Source organism: Siniperca chuatsi, linkage group LG18 (assembly GCF_020085105.1).
Source record: "Siniperca chuatsi isolate FFG_IHB_CAS linkage group LG18, ASM2008510v1, whole genome shotgun sequence".
NCBI lineage: Eukaryota > Metazoa > Chordata > Actinopteri > Centrarchiformes > Sinipercidae > Siniperca > Siniperca chuatsi.
The window spans coordinates 7,975,137-7,992,335 of NC_058059.1; the positions used below are offsets into that span (position 1 = coordinate 7,975,137).

The 17,199-nt window shown below is 39.9% G+C and overlaps 1 protein-coding gene across 1 annotated transcript in view; it reads left to right on the forward strand.

Annotated features, from left to right (window-relative positions):
* The first annotated feature begins 957 nt into the window (after positions 1-957).
* The window catches only part of rapgef1b (Rap guanine nucleotide exchange factor (GEF) 1b), a 39,191-nt gene continuing 22,949 nt past the window's right edge, over positions 958-17,199 (forward strand). The window contains 1 exon segment of the mRNA XM_044174470.1: positions 958-1,080. Coding sequence (XP_044030405.1) covers positions 999-1,080 — 82 coding nt within the window. The 5' untranslated portion in view covers positions 958-998.

Below are 17,199 nucleotides of genomic sequence, written 5' to 3' on the forward strand. Positions count from 1 at the left end.
TTTCACCCTCCCTCTCCCACAGAATGAGAGGCTTGCTGTTCCCATATAGGTTTAGCTGTGTTGTAATTAGTTGTTTTTTTTGTGTGTGTGCTGTGTATGGGAAAGCAGAAAGAGGGAGGGAATAGAGCTTAAGGAGAGAAAGAAAGCGGGTGGAGAAAAGGTTGAGCCTTAATGGGAATCGAGTCTCTGCACACAGAGAGAATCCGGGAGAGAAATGGATGGATTACATGTTGTGTAGTGACTGGACCAAGGCTATCGATGAGCAATGGAAGGCTATGTCTTTGAAAGCAATCAGGTCTTTGTAACATGAATATTTTCAAGGCCATTCTGCCTTCAACATCTTCCAAGGAGCTAAACGGCAGTTAAGATTGTTTTCAGAGAGCTCACATGTAATTCAATACAACGTCCATTTACAGTTCGTATTCATCCTCTCTACTTCCATCTCTGCTCTTGAGACTTCTTTCTCAGAGGGGTTCGTCTTATAAGATGATGCTTCACTTGATTTCTCTTCTGTGTGTTGGTGTACATGCCAGAGAGCAGGTCAATTATTCCCACAGGTAGCCTTGCTCAGTTCCTTGTGTCTGTTCAGTAGGTCCCCTTTTCAGATAACTGTGGGTTGGACCTTCTCCAGGACCGCTGATGACAGCTTAGACCGCTTCACTCAGACGTCCAGGATTATGTGATTCTAGTCCTATTTACAAGACATTACAAGAAGAATTATTTAATAAACAATCGACTCAGGAAAAGCACATTGCTTTTCCATTCCTCTGGCCTTCTCTCAGTGCTATTTGTGGATCTTTCCTCTGAAGTGCTGTGTGTCGCAGCTGACTCAAGAGAGAATGATCATGCCGACCGGTTATTTTGTGACTAACTCTCAGCAGTGCCATTGAGTGATAGCTGTAAAAATGACAGCCTGACCAACAAGTCATCAGTGTACAAAAAGTATAACCATCATTATCACTCCTGGACCAGTAGCTGTGTGGACTCAGGCCTCTTGGATGGGCAATATAAACTGGAGGAGCCAGGCCTCCTCAGAGGACACAGATTCCTCTCTACAGGGGGATCTAGATGAGGACACAGGTAAAGACACACAAATATATACAGTTCTTCTCCTGATGCATGCATGGTGGACTGTAAGAAGATCAATTCTACACTTGCTGTTTTCTCATTAATGCTGACATTAGTCTATTGCTATGGTGTATACAGAGTCCAAGCACTGGAGAAATGGGACTGTTGACAGTGAGTTTCCCCAAAATAGTTAAATCTTTTGCATTTTATTTTGGGTATTTAAATGATAATAACAATGAAGAAACTGGATATAACATTTTAATAATCTGTTTTCTCCACAATTCAAACGGCAGACAGCCTAAACAAGTCAGAAGAACAGGCATGCATTGAAATGTAAATGAACAGGCTGGAATGCAGACTCTATTCGGTGCTAAAAAATATTCTCAAGCACAAGGTTCTGTTTGACTTGCACAGATACTGGAGTAGCTGGATAAAGTTTCATGGATACTATGCATTTATTCAACAGATTTTTTGTTAAATAAATGCATAGTTGTATTGTTTTTTTTTTTTGGGATGTGTACTTCTTTGTTTAAGGCTGCTGTTGCATGCTGTCGCCAGTTTTGGAGCTTTAATGTAAAATAGGCGCACTGGCAGAATGAAATGCAGGGGACATTCCTCTCTGTGCTTTTTGTGTCGTGTGGCTTTATAGAAGGTGCTCATTTGCTCTGCTGAAGTCTTGGGTGGACCCAGCCTAAGGAGGCTGCCCTGCTGGGCCATAGCCGTCCATCACAGACTGCCTCTCTGCCTTATCACCTCCAAAGTTAGTAGACCAAAGCCATTGCTTCTTTAATCTTGGCTGATCAGGTGAGGATCTGCCAGCGTGACTAGATGCTGTGGTCTTAATCCAGTTACACAATACAACAAATTGGTATTGGTTAACTATGGGGCTGTAGACTTGGCATCTTAAATCCAACCTGCCTGCTTCTCTATGGTAGCTTAGCCTGTTTGTTGACCCACGTGTTGGGGTTAACACTGTTTGATTTATTAATGTTTATAGTGAGTTTGTGCTTCTCTTGTTAAGCTGTGTGAACAGATCCACCCTGGTGAGCCGGTAGCACATAGCGGCTCCATAATTAAGGTAGTTGAGTCCATCATTGTGTAATTACACAGTGCAGAGTGCCATAATACCTTGTTTTGAAAACAGTCCGTGGTGCGCTCGGCCTAATAAATCTGTACACTTCAGCCCAGCAGGCAGTAAGAGTCAGTGTTTGGGTGGGTGTGTGTATCTTGTATGTCTACCCTGGCCTGTCCAGTCTCCATAGCTGTGATGGCCCTCATTGGGGACGGGTAGAGTGAGTGATGTGTTTCAAACAGACAGACTGCATGGTGGTACAGATGAGGAGGTCTCAGTTCAGCAACAGCTGAGTTGCTACCGATTGTTTTGAACTACTGTAAATAGTCTTACACCACAGTTGGCTTGACTGTAGTGAAGATCCACAGTAAGGATCATCAAGAGGACAATTCCATTTTCCAGTCTCTTATAAGCAGAAGCAGCTGATACTCAGTGCAGATTTATAGCTGCACAAGAATGCAGTTGTGTTAACTAATTACACCTTCTGCCGTATCTCTTAAGTTTTTTCCAGATTGAAGAATCACTTTACCAAACCCCAAGTCTCCACAGCATTCATTCTGATACAGTATAAAGTTCATCTAAGGGACTAAGACCTAGACATGCTCATGGTGTTTGTTTATTTTTATCCTGCAATAAGTTAACTGGATCAATTGAAAGCACCTGGTGGTATAGGTGTAAAGTAATTCTTGACTAGATGCTAGAACTAAAACTAGGAGGGCTGAAAATCACTACTGAAACTCCTAATGTGTCCTATGCCATTTTCTTTCAGTTCTTGTTTTGCAGTGATTTCAATTGAGTTTGTGTTTCTGCTTGCTAAGATTTGTTTTTTAACATTTCTTGCAAAACTACAAGTTATGGATACATAATATATTTCCATTTTAAACCAGAGCCAGCTTTGGTAATGTATTTTGTCCAAAGGAAGACAGAGTATTTCCATTATTCCTGTGAATCACATCAACCTGTGATAGCATGTCAATTTGAATGAAGAAACCCAGTGTATTACATGGTTATTTAATGCACTTGCTGACTACCATGCATACATTACAGATACAGTAATGGCCACCACTAAGAATGAAGAAAGGAAATATCTGCCTGCATGCAATTTTCTAAGCAGCCAAAGTAAAGTGAGCAGCAGGGAGAGAGTCAGAAATAGTGAGTGGCCTTGGTGTGACTGAGAGTAACAATTTCAATGGCTGAGGGAAAATGTGGAGATCCTGAAAAAGGGTTATATGTCAAGTCGTGCTTGTTTGTATGCTCGTATTGAGTGTGTCAGATCATTCAGACCCCAGGGTGGCATGGCTGGGTCAGGGAGCTGGCATACAATGAAGGGGATGTCCCACAGTTGCTGCCAGTTTCCGATACCAGTCTAAATCAGGAATGGAGAGAGACGTTGACATTGCTTGCAAACAAGTCACCGTTGTTGTCAAGGCAGATGTGGGCTTGTGTATGTATGTGTGTGTGCTTGTCTGGGTACGTAAATTATTCTGAATCGTTGGTTTGATAATTTTTTATCATACCCAAACAATATATGACATACTTTCATGCAGACACACACAATGTTTATTCCGTCAGTGACTATGACCAAGCCTGTAGCCCTGTGGGCAGAGTGTGGACTTGATGTTGAGTGTGTCTGCCTTCACTGACCCACTTCCTCTTGGATGTTCCTCCTCATACAATCTGAATGAGAGAATATGTTTTTAAAATAGCAATAAAACATGCAACACTGTGGATTTATGACCTTCCAAGGAAATTGCAGAGTGAATTAAGTTCGCTCCTGCAATCAGTGAATTTTGGAACACAGAAAACATATCCTCTCAAGGCCTTAATCCAGCACACATTTTGACTTTGTGCTCCTCATATATCTTCTATTCCAGTTGAAATTAATGAATGAAAGAACTTTGCTCTTAAATCTTGAACTGAAAGTAACAAATGTGAGTAAAGTCAGGCCGAGCAAGCACATGCTCAGGCTGTTGTTTTTTTTTTGGTTGTTGTTGCTTTGTTTCATTATATATTTTTATTATTACAGTTGTGAGGCAACACAATGGGACATCCAGTTTACATACACATAGCCATTATAACAAGCATCACAACGTATTTTATACAGACAAACTGAAACAAATGGATAAAAGGAAAAATGCCCAAAAATAAGCAAGACCAAACAACTGTAATAAAGGAAAACCCGCCCCGCCCCTCAAACCCCCGTTAGGGCTACCAACTAAAAATTAGGCAATTTGTGAATGTGCCAGGACTAATAAAAACTGTTAAGAGTGTGTATGATCTCTTTCCAATTAAGTGAGTAAGGGATACCAAGTTTCAGCAAAGTTGTCCTGTTTATCTTTCAAAGCATATCAGATTTTTTCCAGATGTAGTGTATTGGTCATTTCCGCAAGCCACTGCTTCACTGTAGGAACCCCAGCTTGTTTCCATAATCTGAGAATGATCTCCAACAGCATCTTATGTTATTCACTTACAGCTGGAGCTGGAGCAAAAGATGTGGGTAGGACGTTGCAGTTACCTCATCTTCACAATGTTTTTCTATAGACAATGCTTTTCTAAAGGACTTTTTCTTTATAGACCTTTTAATGATTTCACCTGTAGCAGTGAAAGACGTATCACTGTTTTCAATCACATCATGCACAATGAGTTTTTCTTCATTAAAACATACTGTAGAAGTGAGGCAACTTGAATACACTGAATGGATGATTTTATAGTACCTGATGTGTTTTAAAGGGCCCACCTTATAATTATTTTGGATCGCTTTGGTATAAATGTAAATGCACAACCTTGTGTTGAGTGTGTGAGTCTTTTACCGCACACTTTGTGCAGTTATGATAAAAAGCAATTTTTTTTGGGTCCATCTCTTTTGTTCAGCATGTCTGCTACAGTGTCTGCATTCAGAGGATGGCCGGAGGACAAAATGTCAGCCGATCAATAAATCGCTGGAAGATTATATGCAATTATGTAGACGCAACTTATTTCATTCATTTTTTCACAGTAAGACTGCTGCATAATGTAATGTGTCGCCTTTTTTAGATATCATTGTTATAACATCGAAAATAAATCTGCTGCCATTGATTGGATTTGATGATTTTAATAAAACTGTAAAAAACAAAAAAAAGACTACATCTATTTTTTTATACATTAAAGCTTAAGAGATTTAGACTTACTATCAACAACAATAGAGCTCTTGCGGTCTTTGTCCCGCCTTCTTTTGACTCTTAAATCAAGTTCTTCCAAACTTTGTCCTGCCCCAACACGCTAATTCATGTGGAAAAATGTGAAACTACAAAAGAAACTTACGATCTCAAAGCTGTTTGTGACCTTTTTTCAAAAATATATGACACCACAATAGACTCAGCTCAGAAGTGATAGATTACCATGAATATAGAGCTGTTTATACAGTAACACACACGTTTTTAATGAAAGAAATTTACAACACACATTTTAAATCCCAAAATGGGGAAATGGAAGCACTTGAGTTATATTCATGTACTTTCTACAACAGCACAGAGAGTGAAACATGTTCATTGTTATCTTTGTGTTCATGATCATTTCTTTCTTTCTCCTTTTTTTTTTTTTTACAGTAAAGTTATTTTAGTGCATGTTGGATTATTCGTCGCTGACATAGTTTAAACAACCACTGCCTAATTATAAGTGGCTGTGCGAGGGCAAGTCTTGTTCTTTGTGGCGGACACATCTGTCATCCAAGCCTATTTTTAAGAAGCTGTGAAACAATCCACATGCAAAGAGCTTGGTTTGCCACAGTGCAATTGAAGTGCAAGATGAGATGTATTATTTGGCATCTGTCAGTCAGTTTTGTCCAATGCAGTGTTTGTGCACAAAGTGTCAAGAGGATGACAAGTAGCCCGCTGTACAGACAAGATCAGCTTTGTACAGCACTCGAACGCGGGGAGAGTGGTACCATTCCTCGCTGCTCGAGGCCCTTTACTCACAAGAACGCTGCTGCTTATGCTTCTCTGTCTCTCTTTATCTGTCTCAGACAAACAGCCACAAGAGAACCAATCGCTTCACAGCCTGAGAAGACAGTGTGTAGGATCAGTCTCCTATCTCAAGTGCTTTATAGTGCCTGTGTGCCTCATGCTCTCTTGCCAAACAGCTGCCGCTCACTGAGAACTCTGAATTCATCTCAGTAGATCAGAGGGTTTTTAGCTGTCGCAGCGTCTCTGTTCTGGTGCTGCTTGATGTTACAGATACTGACAAGCTGGGTATTTATAGCACTTTGTGGTTCTGTAGTCTATTGGTTTCACCCAAGGTGAACCTGCTGCCTGCCAGCCGATCTGCTCTCACTCTGCTGAAACACTCGGTTCAGTAAGTGAGCTTTAAATGGAATGCTAGAAAATGCAGTAAACCACTGTAGCCAGAAGGTCACTTGAAGGATCAGACTGCTTTGAGCAGTTCTTTGTCTTGTGTGAGTTTCTGTCTGGGTGTGTGTGCACTGTGCTATTAGGCCATGCCTGTTTAGGTGAGGTAAGTTGTTATACAGGGGAGCTGTAGAAGCAGAGGTTCTGAGTCCAGGCTTCTTTGGACTGTGAAGTTTGTCCAGAAAAGAGGGAGCGGCTCTCAATGAGGGCGACAAGGGACAGGAAATTGTGCCAGTGGCCTCGGCGTCAGGGGGGAAGGAACAGGAGGGGTACCCAGGATGGTGTGTACGTGTGTGTGCTAGTGCTGTACCGAATGTTTTGGGGGGGTTTTGTTTTGTTTTTTTACATTCAAAGCTTCTATTGAGGTTTTTGAACGAATCTTTGAAAGTCTGTCATCATATATTTTATCACATCATCACCCTAAAAAGTTTAATATCTTTCGCTCTCATACTACTCTTTCCTCAAAATCTTTGGCTGTGTTATTTATTCATCATAGCTATTTTAGCTAGTTAACCAACTGAGCTAACGTTATTTAAGCTAACATTATCCAAGCAGAGAAAATTCAGAGAACTGACACTGACAAATCAAATGATTTGCCAAATTCATAGTAGTATGATGGTACACCAATTTCACTTTGCGTAACTCATCATCAGCAATCTTAAAATGCTTCCAAACTGCCGATTTCTTCGACATCTTTCTACAGTCGTCGTTAGTATGAAAGTGATGACATCTTGATGGAGCGCCTAGCGTATGCAGGTACATAATATCATCCTTTTTTTTGGAACGACTTCAGTAATTTACTATGATAGTGTTAGAGATTTTTTTGTTTTTGTCGTTATATAAATGAAGTTTATAGTGTTGTTAGATTGCTACAAGACCACCCTGTTAATACAGGTGTGTACGGGAGAGCAAATGAAAATGTTAAATGCTAAATGCCAACAAATCTGAATTGAAGCAGCATATTTTGTTAGATAAAAACATGTTGTGAATTTTGGAAATGATCTAATTTTTTTCAATAAATTTTGACTTTTGGACTTTACAACGCTCTAGAGTTATTGGGAATGTTTGTATCACACGTGTTGGAAACAATCCTACGCAGCCACCACTGGACCCTAATTATACAAATAGTATAATATATTAGTGTAGCCTAATCTTTATCTGCAACTGTGCAGAAATACTGGGTTTAAACAAAATGAATAGACATGCAAACAAAAAACAAAAAAAGCTGCGCAGCATTCAATTGTTGATTTAGAATTTGAATGTCAATGTTATGAATGAAGCTTTGAACTATTGCTTGATTTATATGATGTGCTGATCTGCTCTAGTCTTCCCACATTTTATTATCATCCCAATGACAGGGATACCAATTCTGTAGGTAAACTAATTTAGAAAGAAAATACAGTAAATTTGCCCATTTGAACATGAAGATGATGTGAGCATTATTTGACATAGTGTGATTCCAGTTTTTCTTCCCTTTCTGCAGTGATACACATCTTTCTGGAGGCTAATAGACTTTATAGCTTATATCTATTGTGATACAAGTTCGACTCTGGACCTTTCCTATTTCACTTTGTTGTTTATGCAATCCCATTGTCACTGTGCCAAGTGGTGTGTGTGAGCAGTTTTATAGTTTATTTTACAATTGTGGAATTAAAGGGTTTCCTGCGTGTGTGCTGTAGACTGCTGTAGACTATGTTGTATTTGTTGTCGATGATTTTGAAAACCAGGCCCTGTGGCATCCCCACTGCAACCTTTTGCTTGAGGTTCCATAGTTTATAAGGGCTCTTTGTGTGCTCATTTGTTTGTCTGGGGATGTGCATTGTGTGTGTGTGTGTGTGTGTGTGTGTGTGTGTGTGTGTGTGTGTGTGTGTCTGTTGTACATAGGACAATTGAGTGACCTCTAGGCCTCAGGGCTCCCTCCATAGCATTCAATACAACCCCACTGAACTGCTGTGCCAAGAGCTCCCATTACCTAGCTCCATTAGCTCTTCCAGTGCCCACTATCAGACCTCAACCTATATTGAAACCATACAAAAAGAGTTACAGCTACTGCCAGAGAGTGAGGATTATAATAACTTTAAAGATCAGTCAATGCAGCATGGTATAATGCAGCGTATAATGCATGTGCTCATTGCAATACTAAAGCTTCCACATGCAGGATCCCTAATAAATTGCTGTTAATTTAGTTGCAGTTACACACAGACATACTAACATAAAAGGGAGGGTGCGAAAGAGTGGTTGTCAAAAGTGAAGCAGAGGAATGATGAATGAGTAATAATAATAATAATGATAAAAATAAGTTTGGGGTGGGTGTTATGTATATATATATATATATATATATATATAATATAATATAGCCACCAGCCGTCTCAACAGTATATTTGGACAAACATTTTTTTTCCCAAACCTGCACAGTGATGTGCAAATGTTGACAAACAGTGTGGTCTCTACCGTCATCACACACTAACTACAAAGGAGGAAATGTGTGGGCTAACTACCAGCAATGGTACCAGTAAGAATGAACCACCAGTTAGAGCAGCAGCAGGGGTAGGAAGGCACAGAGGGACATAGAGAAATACAGACGGGAGAAAAGATGCAGTTAACTCTGGTCTAAGAGAGCTTTGGAAGAAGGAGTTTTGTTGGCTTCATAGTTAAACAGAGGAGGCATTGAGACTAGAGACTTGTAAATGTTTATGCCACCACACAATACACAGGCCTAATGGTCCCACCCTCTTCCAAAACACCACCTTCCAGGCTACTGGCGTACATTTGACACAATATAGAGCTCTGCGTCAGAGTCATACCATATGTTTTACTGGATTGAGAATGTACCGATCTGAGAGGGTGGTTTTTATTCCAGAGAAAATTTTAACTTTCCTCAAGAAATTTCTCACCAATTAACTGCTTGACCAGAACAGTTCATGGAATGATTCACTTTGGATGAATACTGTAATATTATCAAATTACCTACTGAAAAGGCAAACCTTCTCTTTGTGAGCTTTGAATACAACCACAGCACGTAAAGTCAGCTTCCCTTGTGTGGTATTGCAGAAAGTCCCTGCCAGGATTTACTGTTTATTTCTGTTGCTCATGCATCAGTAGTTAACCTGTCCCTTATTTGACTGTGTGCTGGAACACACCCCCTTACTTTGCAAATAACATTTATATATTGACACAGCTCACCATTAGGTTGAGGTTAATTAATTAAATATATGCAAGAGTTTTCTGGAATTAAAGGTCTCCTATCTGGATTATTAAACACCAAAAGCAGTAAATACTGCCTCATATTATTGAGAACTGATTTAGTTGATGTATAAGTACAAAGTGCCTCAGTGAAATTCCTTACTTAATTTTATGAAATTATCCAACGTCCCTTGTATAGTAGTCCTTAACAAAATGATGGTAAATGACTAGCAATATAAGACAACCTACTATAAAACAGACCAGAATATATAACATTTTTCTCAGACTTGTTTTGTTTCATTGTAAACTTTTTAGATTGCATTTAATGAGACAGTATAAGGCCTATGCTGTATATAATAGACAGTATTTGATCAAAAAGCACTATGCTCAAGAACTTGATGAATAGCAGCACACCAGTATTTATACTTGAGGAGACATCATTCCTCCTGCTACAAAAGGTCAAATGTCAGTGAAACTTCTTTCATTTAGACAACTTAACTTTCAAAGTCAACTTCAAGTACTTCAAGGCTTCATACTAACCCACTACCCCCAATATCTACACATCATCCACCACATCTCATGTGCAAGCTGCGTAATTATGCAACTGGGCATAGTCTGTTCTAACCTCAGTAGCCTTGAGTTAAGCTTAGTAGTTTATTTGAAGCTATATTATGACTGTAAAACATTGTTTGTTTCACTTCACTGTTCTTCATGTTGCTAGTACAGTATAACTACGTGACAAAATATGGTTGCAAAACATTGTTTTAAGCCACTGTTTTATTGTTGTACATGTTGCAAATTCAGATGACAGATTGTGCATCGTCAGATCACTGTATGTGTTTTTTTTTTTAAAGTGCCATGAAAATACACATTTCATGTCAGTGGGCCTTTTAAACTGAAGCAAGTGACCTCGATCTTGGTGACCCACCTGTTGCGCCAAATGCGATTGCCAACTACTATAGAAACAAAATGGTGCAAGCATGCAACAAAGCAGAACTGCAGGGCAGTGTAGTTGGTTTCATAGATAGTAGCGTGAATAAAATGTTTATTTTGGTGTAAATTAATGACTTTTGTCCGCTCAAACTCCCCTCTAGATGTGATGGAAATATTTGCATGTGATGTTGTGTTGTCTGACTTGAGCCATTTATCCTGAGTAATAAGAACACACCATTACAAATATACAGACTCAAGAATGCAAGGTGTGTCACAAAGAGATTAGGCTGGATTTTTTTTGTTATGTGCCTCTACATGCTGCTTGTTGCTTATTATGGCTTAATGCAACATATTTTCATCCCCACGGATAATTCTAGTTTCTGTTCACTTAGATGTGTCACACAGTGTTGAGTGAGGATACTTTTTTTATCAGATTGTTTGTTCAATCAGGAATAAGCTCACATTTGCATGTTGAATTTTATTCTTCCCCTTTTCTAAGCTTTCCAGAATGGTGAGAAAGTACATGAGGGTACTTTTGATATTCTTTATCTCAGAGTGCAATCTCATGACTCATATGGGTAATAATGTCTCCTTCACAGAGCAGGAGTTTCCCTGTATAGATGTATTCTCAGTCATCAGCCACTTAGTCTACTGTGCCACCTCTGAGGTTAGATTTGAAAGCAGATGGCACTAACACTCAAAAAGAAAGACTTTTCTTTACTGTCATACTGTCTTTCATTCACTTTCTCATCTTCATATTGCACACAGGCTGACCATGGATGACCGAACTCGATCTCACTAAGCAGTTATGGATCTGGTTTGTTGTTTTGTAATATGGATCTGCGTTATAGATCGCCTGTATTGTGTTGCCACGCTCTGTTAGCCATGGTTGACCATGTCGTCTGTTCCCATGCAACCCAGCACGCACAGCGCCTCCGTCACCTCATTGATATTTGCTCCTGGCCATAGACCCATGGTTGGTGGGGCTAATTTACTCATTGACATACTGAGAGGCATGTTATTAATAGCATAAAATATTGGCTGGGGTGGATTTTATAGAAGCAAAACAACAATGTCTTTCTCACATAAAAAAGGCATGTAGCCTTTTCTTATATACAGTAATTTAAATAATGCTAAAAGTGTTAATTTTGGCAAAACAGACCATGTAATAAAACCAGTCTACAAAACTTAAGTGTTTGAAAAACAAATTTGGGTTTCTAATTAAAAAAATGAATTGTATGTTATAATATAAACGAGCTAAGAGCTATTTTCTATTACTTTAGTGAAGTACTGCTTTAAAATATCATCTCAAGTGGCTCATCATTCTTTCTGTTAGAAATGGCTTATAGTTTATTGTACTCCCTGATGTAATTGCTCAGATGAAGTCAAGATTATTTGCCCATTATGTTTATTTTAGGACTTCAGAAGTCATTGGGAAGTGAGTGGCTGAAGAAATCCAGTATTTGGATGTGTCAGTTTGCATTGATAATTTGATTTTCCAAATGGAAACCATCTTGTGTGTCTCATTTACTGATTTGTTAAGTGAAATACAATAGATGGTAAGTGGACTGAACACTTAGCATCCACTGTATCTCATTTACTTACTCAGTAAGTGGACTGTATGCTCTCAGTCTTCTTGTGGCTCATCGTTGAACGGCATACTCAAACAGCACAGCTGGAAAACTGTAAAACCCACCACTGGACTTTTTCCTCCATTAGTCCTGAAATCAACCATTAACCAAGGCCACGTTTCATACTAGAGCTTCCTCCCTTGCCTGCCATCCTTGGACTGTAGCTTTGCTTGCAGTACACACACACACACACACACACACACACACACACACACACACACACACACACACACATACACACACACACACACAGATCCTGCTGTATCCTGTAGTGCTGCTTGTTGATAACCGAGGACATAATGAGGATTCCTATTGAAAATTTAACACAACCAGTAGGAAGCCAACCACTACAATGGAGAGAATAAATAATTCACTAAGCACTTAACTATTTCCTGTTGAATTTTCCTCTTCTTTCCTCTCCATTTTTCTCCCTGCTGTTCATCTCACGTGCCTCAGGCTTGCATTCCACACTCTTGCTCCACAGCAGGTCTTGCCTGTGGAGATATGATACTCTGCAGTTTTTGTTTTACAGTGTAGCAAACAGTAATTCACTCACTATGTTGTCATTTTTATAGACAAATAAGGCCTCATTGCAGGCAAAGTTGCTTATAAACAATGCACTGTCTATTTACATGTATCCCAAGGTAGGGTTTCTCATTTTCACAAGTTCTACTTGTGTCAGGAATGAATGTATTTTGTGTTTTTAAAAGTACAGTAAATAATATATAACACCAGTTATAAATCAGAATCAGAAATACTTTATTGATCCCCGAGGGGAAACTCTTTCATCACAGCTGCTCACTGTCACGTCGATGCACACTTGAGAATAGAAGGAATAGAAGTTCTAAGCAAATCAAAATATAATACACTATAATACAGGTAAGATAAATTAAGTACAAAGTGGATATATAAATTGATGCAGATTAATGACCCCTGACATACCCTTCAGCCTCAGCTATACTTGTTGTGTTTAGTGCTAGTTAACAAATGTTAGCATGCCAACACACTAAACTCAGATGGTGAACATGGCAAATATTATACCTACATTATCATGTTAGCATTGTCATTGTGAGCATGTTAGCATGCTGATGTTAGCATTTAGTTTAATTCCAGAAAACGCTTTTATTTTCCAGTCAGTCAGAGCACACATTACAAAATTTTGTTTAGGTGGTCCATTCATTCTCATCATTCTACAAACCATTTCAGATAATGTTAACTGTCCTGTCCTGCTTTGTTTAGAAGATTCTTTCAGACATAATTTTACTATTATTTACTATTTACATTTAATTTTACTAACTATCTTCTGTACACACACTTTCAGATGAGTGTTTCTACCCTTGCCTTCTTCCCTCTTCAACAGCTGGCACAGTGACCTTTCTGACTCTTGTTTCAGTCTTAGCGGGCTCATCAAGTCCATATACGCAGGGCTTGCTCACTTTCATTGAGCAGTTCTCACTGTGGGAGTTCAGCAGGAGGTGACAGCTGTGTGTGTAACCTTAAGCACAGCCTCCCCTGTATCCCTCCACACAGTTTTCATCCTATTCCTAGAGTGGGGGGCCAGTGAGGGACCGACCAGCTGTCCTGTATAGATCACACCTGTACTGAACAAGAACCAGATCAATCTGCCTGCCTGTCAGTTCTTCAGTGAGATCTGGACAAGCTCATATGTCACCGGTGAAATAAGGATCACTACCAGTAACTGGCAGCAAGCAAAGTACATATTGTATTAATCTAAATATGTGGTTCCTTTGCATTGTTTAAGTATGTTCCGAAACAAATCATTTAAAGCAAATCCCATGTAAAAGTTGGACCAACCAGGTGGTGGATAAATCCAAGGTTTTGATGCTGACTGGATATATAGATGTGTGTCAGTCCCTCCTGGTCTGTGTTGTCCATTAAACTATAACCAATTTTGCGCCATTTATATCAACAGAGAAATCAACCCTCTCATGCTTGCTGTTCTATGAATAGAAAAAAAACAGACTGTTCACACTGTCTGACAGCCCCAGGGATGCAAATGCTTTATTTATTCATTACACCTTTGTGAAAACATGATCATATTTGCCTTAAGCACAAATTGTACCATAAAAATGTTTATAATGGCTTTTGGCATAACTTTTGCAGTTAGGATTTTGGCTGTTTTCATTTACTTTGGCCACACAGTTAGGCAGGGAAATCCTTGTTCATGTTTAGAAAGTAAGTTCTTTTTTTAGAGATGTTATACATTAATGATTTAGAATTATGATGGAAGCCTGGAAGGATAGTACTTGCGCTGGTGGGTCTGTGTTGTGGTAGGGAAAACCCCAGACTGGTTGAATTTCCATGGAAGATACTTGATGTACCTGAATGGCTGATATATAACGTTTCAGCAAAACAGAATAAAATGTGGGCCCACAGTTAACTCGGCAAATGAGAAATTGTGAGCATGGTGAAATATACACAAAACAATCTATAAGGTATATTGCAGAAGCACCCATAAATTTCCAACCCTAGTGTTTATCTAAGTTTGTATTTACTTACTGTGTAATTAATCTTTGAGACAATCCAGCTACTAGAGGGCTCCTGGGGACTCTACTATACCACAGAGTTGTGTGAGAACTCTCCCAGGCTTTGTTCAAGAGCCGTTCAGGCTGGAGTGTTTGTTTTAAATGTCCCCAAGGCCTTTCAAAGCAGCAAAGTGTTTAAGCAATTTAAATGCCTCCAAAAGATGTTTAATTCCTAAATCATTCACTATTTATCTGATTTTAGTGATTCCCTGATTTATTCTTCTATTTCATATAACCTTCATAGCATCATGAAATAAAATTTCACTGATTTGATAGACTTTTGTGAAATTAGAAAGAATAACAAACACAAACTGTTTATCATTTAATGTTTTATTACTGTGATATTCATAGTAACTTTAATTACAGAACTGTAAAGTCATCACACTGTACTCTGCAAGTGACAGTGAGGTTGCAGTGTAACATAGCGAGGCTCAGGGGAATTGTGTGTGTGTGTGTGTGTTCAGTTCTCTGTGGGACTGGTGCAGTTTACAACAGAGGAGACAAACCTCACCCTTGATGGAAGTGTAACCACACTGGCTCTGCTGCTGTATTGCACTGTATTTTAAAGGGAGTACGGAATACATTTGGGAGCCACTAGCAGGAATAACAAAGAAATAATTGAAAATATAAAGAAACTTGAAATTGTGTACAAAAATCTTTCGCAGGTATACTAGAGTACACAGAGTTTAGGAGGCACACCAGCATAAAGGCGTGTTGTGGCCTGGGCAACTGAAAAAATGTTTTTACTGTGAGGTTTCTTTCAGTCTTTCACTGAATCCATGACTAGTCAGATTCAGTGTAAGAGACATTACAACCAATGACATCACTACCTCATAACTCTGGACAGCAGCAGGCAGGCAGCTGGGGAAAGCAGGAGGAATGGCTGGCTCGTTTCTGGTGGAGGAGTGGAGGGTGGGCGCCGAGAGGCGTACATGGCTATAACAGAGCACTTCACTGTATTCTCTCTCGCTGACTTTCTGTCTTTCTCCCTGTTCATTTCTTTCTGTTGATGATGTCATTTCCATGCAGAGCCAGACTTCCAGCGAACTCTAGAAGGAAGGGGGGTAGGGGGTAGCTTTCTGCTCTCAGAACTGAAGAGAGAGGGAGAGGGAGGGGGCAGAGAACTGAATAGGGAGCAGAGGAGACGGGGAACCAGCCCCGTGTGCATGATAAACAGCTGAGCCACGGGGGCTGCGATGGTGTCTGAGGGACCAGCTGTATCGATCATGGCAGTGACTCATTGTGCTGATGTCACTGCTTCTTAACTCTGGGCTGGGACTCTGGGTTGCAGCTGTAAACTCACACATAGTCCTTCTGGGCCTGTTCGAGCTGGGATTGAGCGAGAGGGCCCAGCATATTGTGATGTTAGCCACAGTCCCTGCGCTTGTGCCAGGAATATGGAGGGAACAAGGTCAAACAGATAGGATTATGTGAGACTAAATTCATGTGGAGGCTGCAGTGCAATCAAAAGCATATGGTCCGCTCTACACACTGCCATAAGGTGAAACCTTGCCAGGATAGCACCCTGGCTTGCAGCAAAACTGGCTAGCACAGGTATGTATAGCCTCAGGGTACAAAAAAACTCCTCACATACTGTCAGCCCTAGCTATGCTATTCAGACCTTATTTAGGTGCACTGTAGCAGCACAGCATCCCCGGTGGCTAAGCTACATAGTATTGATCCAGACAGCTGTTGAGATGAGCAGGATTGTCGCCTTTCACTGTGTCTAGTCACTAGTCTGACTCTCTGACAAGCTTGAACACTTTGTCTTTCTTCTCTCTCCCTCTATCCTGCCTGGCTGACTAAGTTTTGTCTCTTTACTCCACTGATGGTGTGAATTGAAGAGGCAGAACACACATGCAATTTATAACACCCCCATGAAGAGGCTGCCATCTCTGTTACACTGTGGTTTTGCCTCTGTAGTGACACAACTAGGCTACTAAGGAAGTTTACAAAAATTCTATATCGGTCTTGCACATGTCTTCTAACATTAGAGTTGTATTTTAACAAAGCTGACGTATTTGTGGAGGGAGAGAGAGAGAGAGAGAGAGGAGAGAGAGAGAGAGAGAGAGAGAGAGAGAGAGAGAGAGAGAGAGGACTTGACCTGACCTGTTTGGATCTTAGGAACTAGGTGAAACACAGATTAAAGGTGAGACAACATTTATGAGATAAATTTCCAGTAACTGAGTAGTTTACTGAATCAGCCACACACCATTGCAGAACAGCCGGTGTTGATTTTTGCACAACATCGAGATAACGTTTTTTAAAAATGCTGTGTAAAACAAGAGCCCTAGGGATCACGCATGCCTTTGTATCGGGGGGGAAAATCCACTGGAAACGTTGTCATCAACATTTTTAATGAGACACACAGTCGTCCTTGGCTG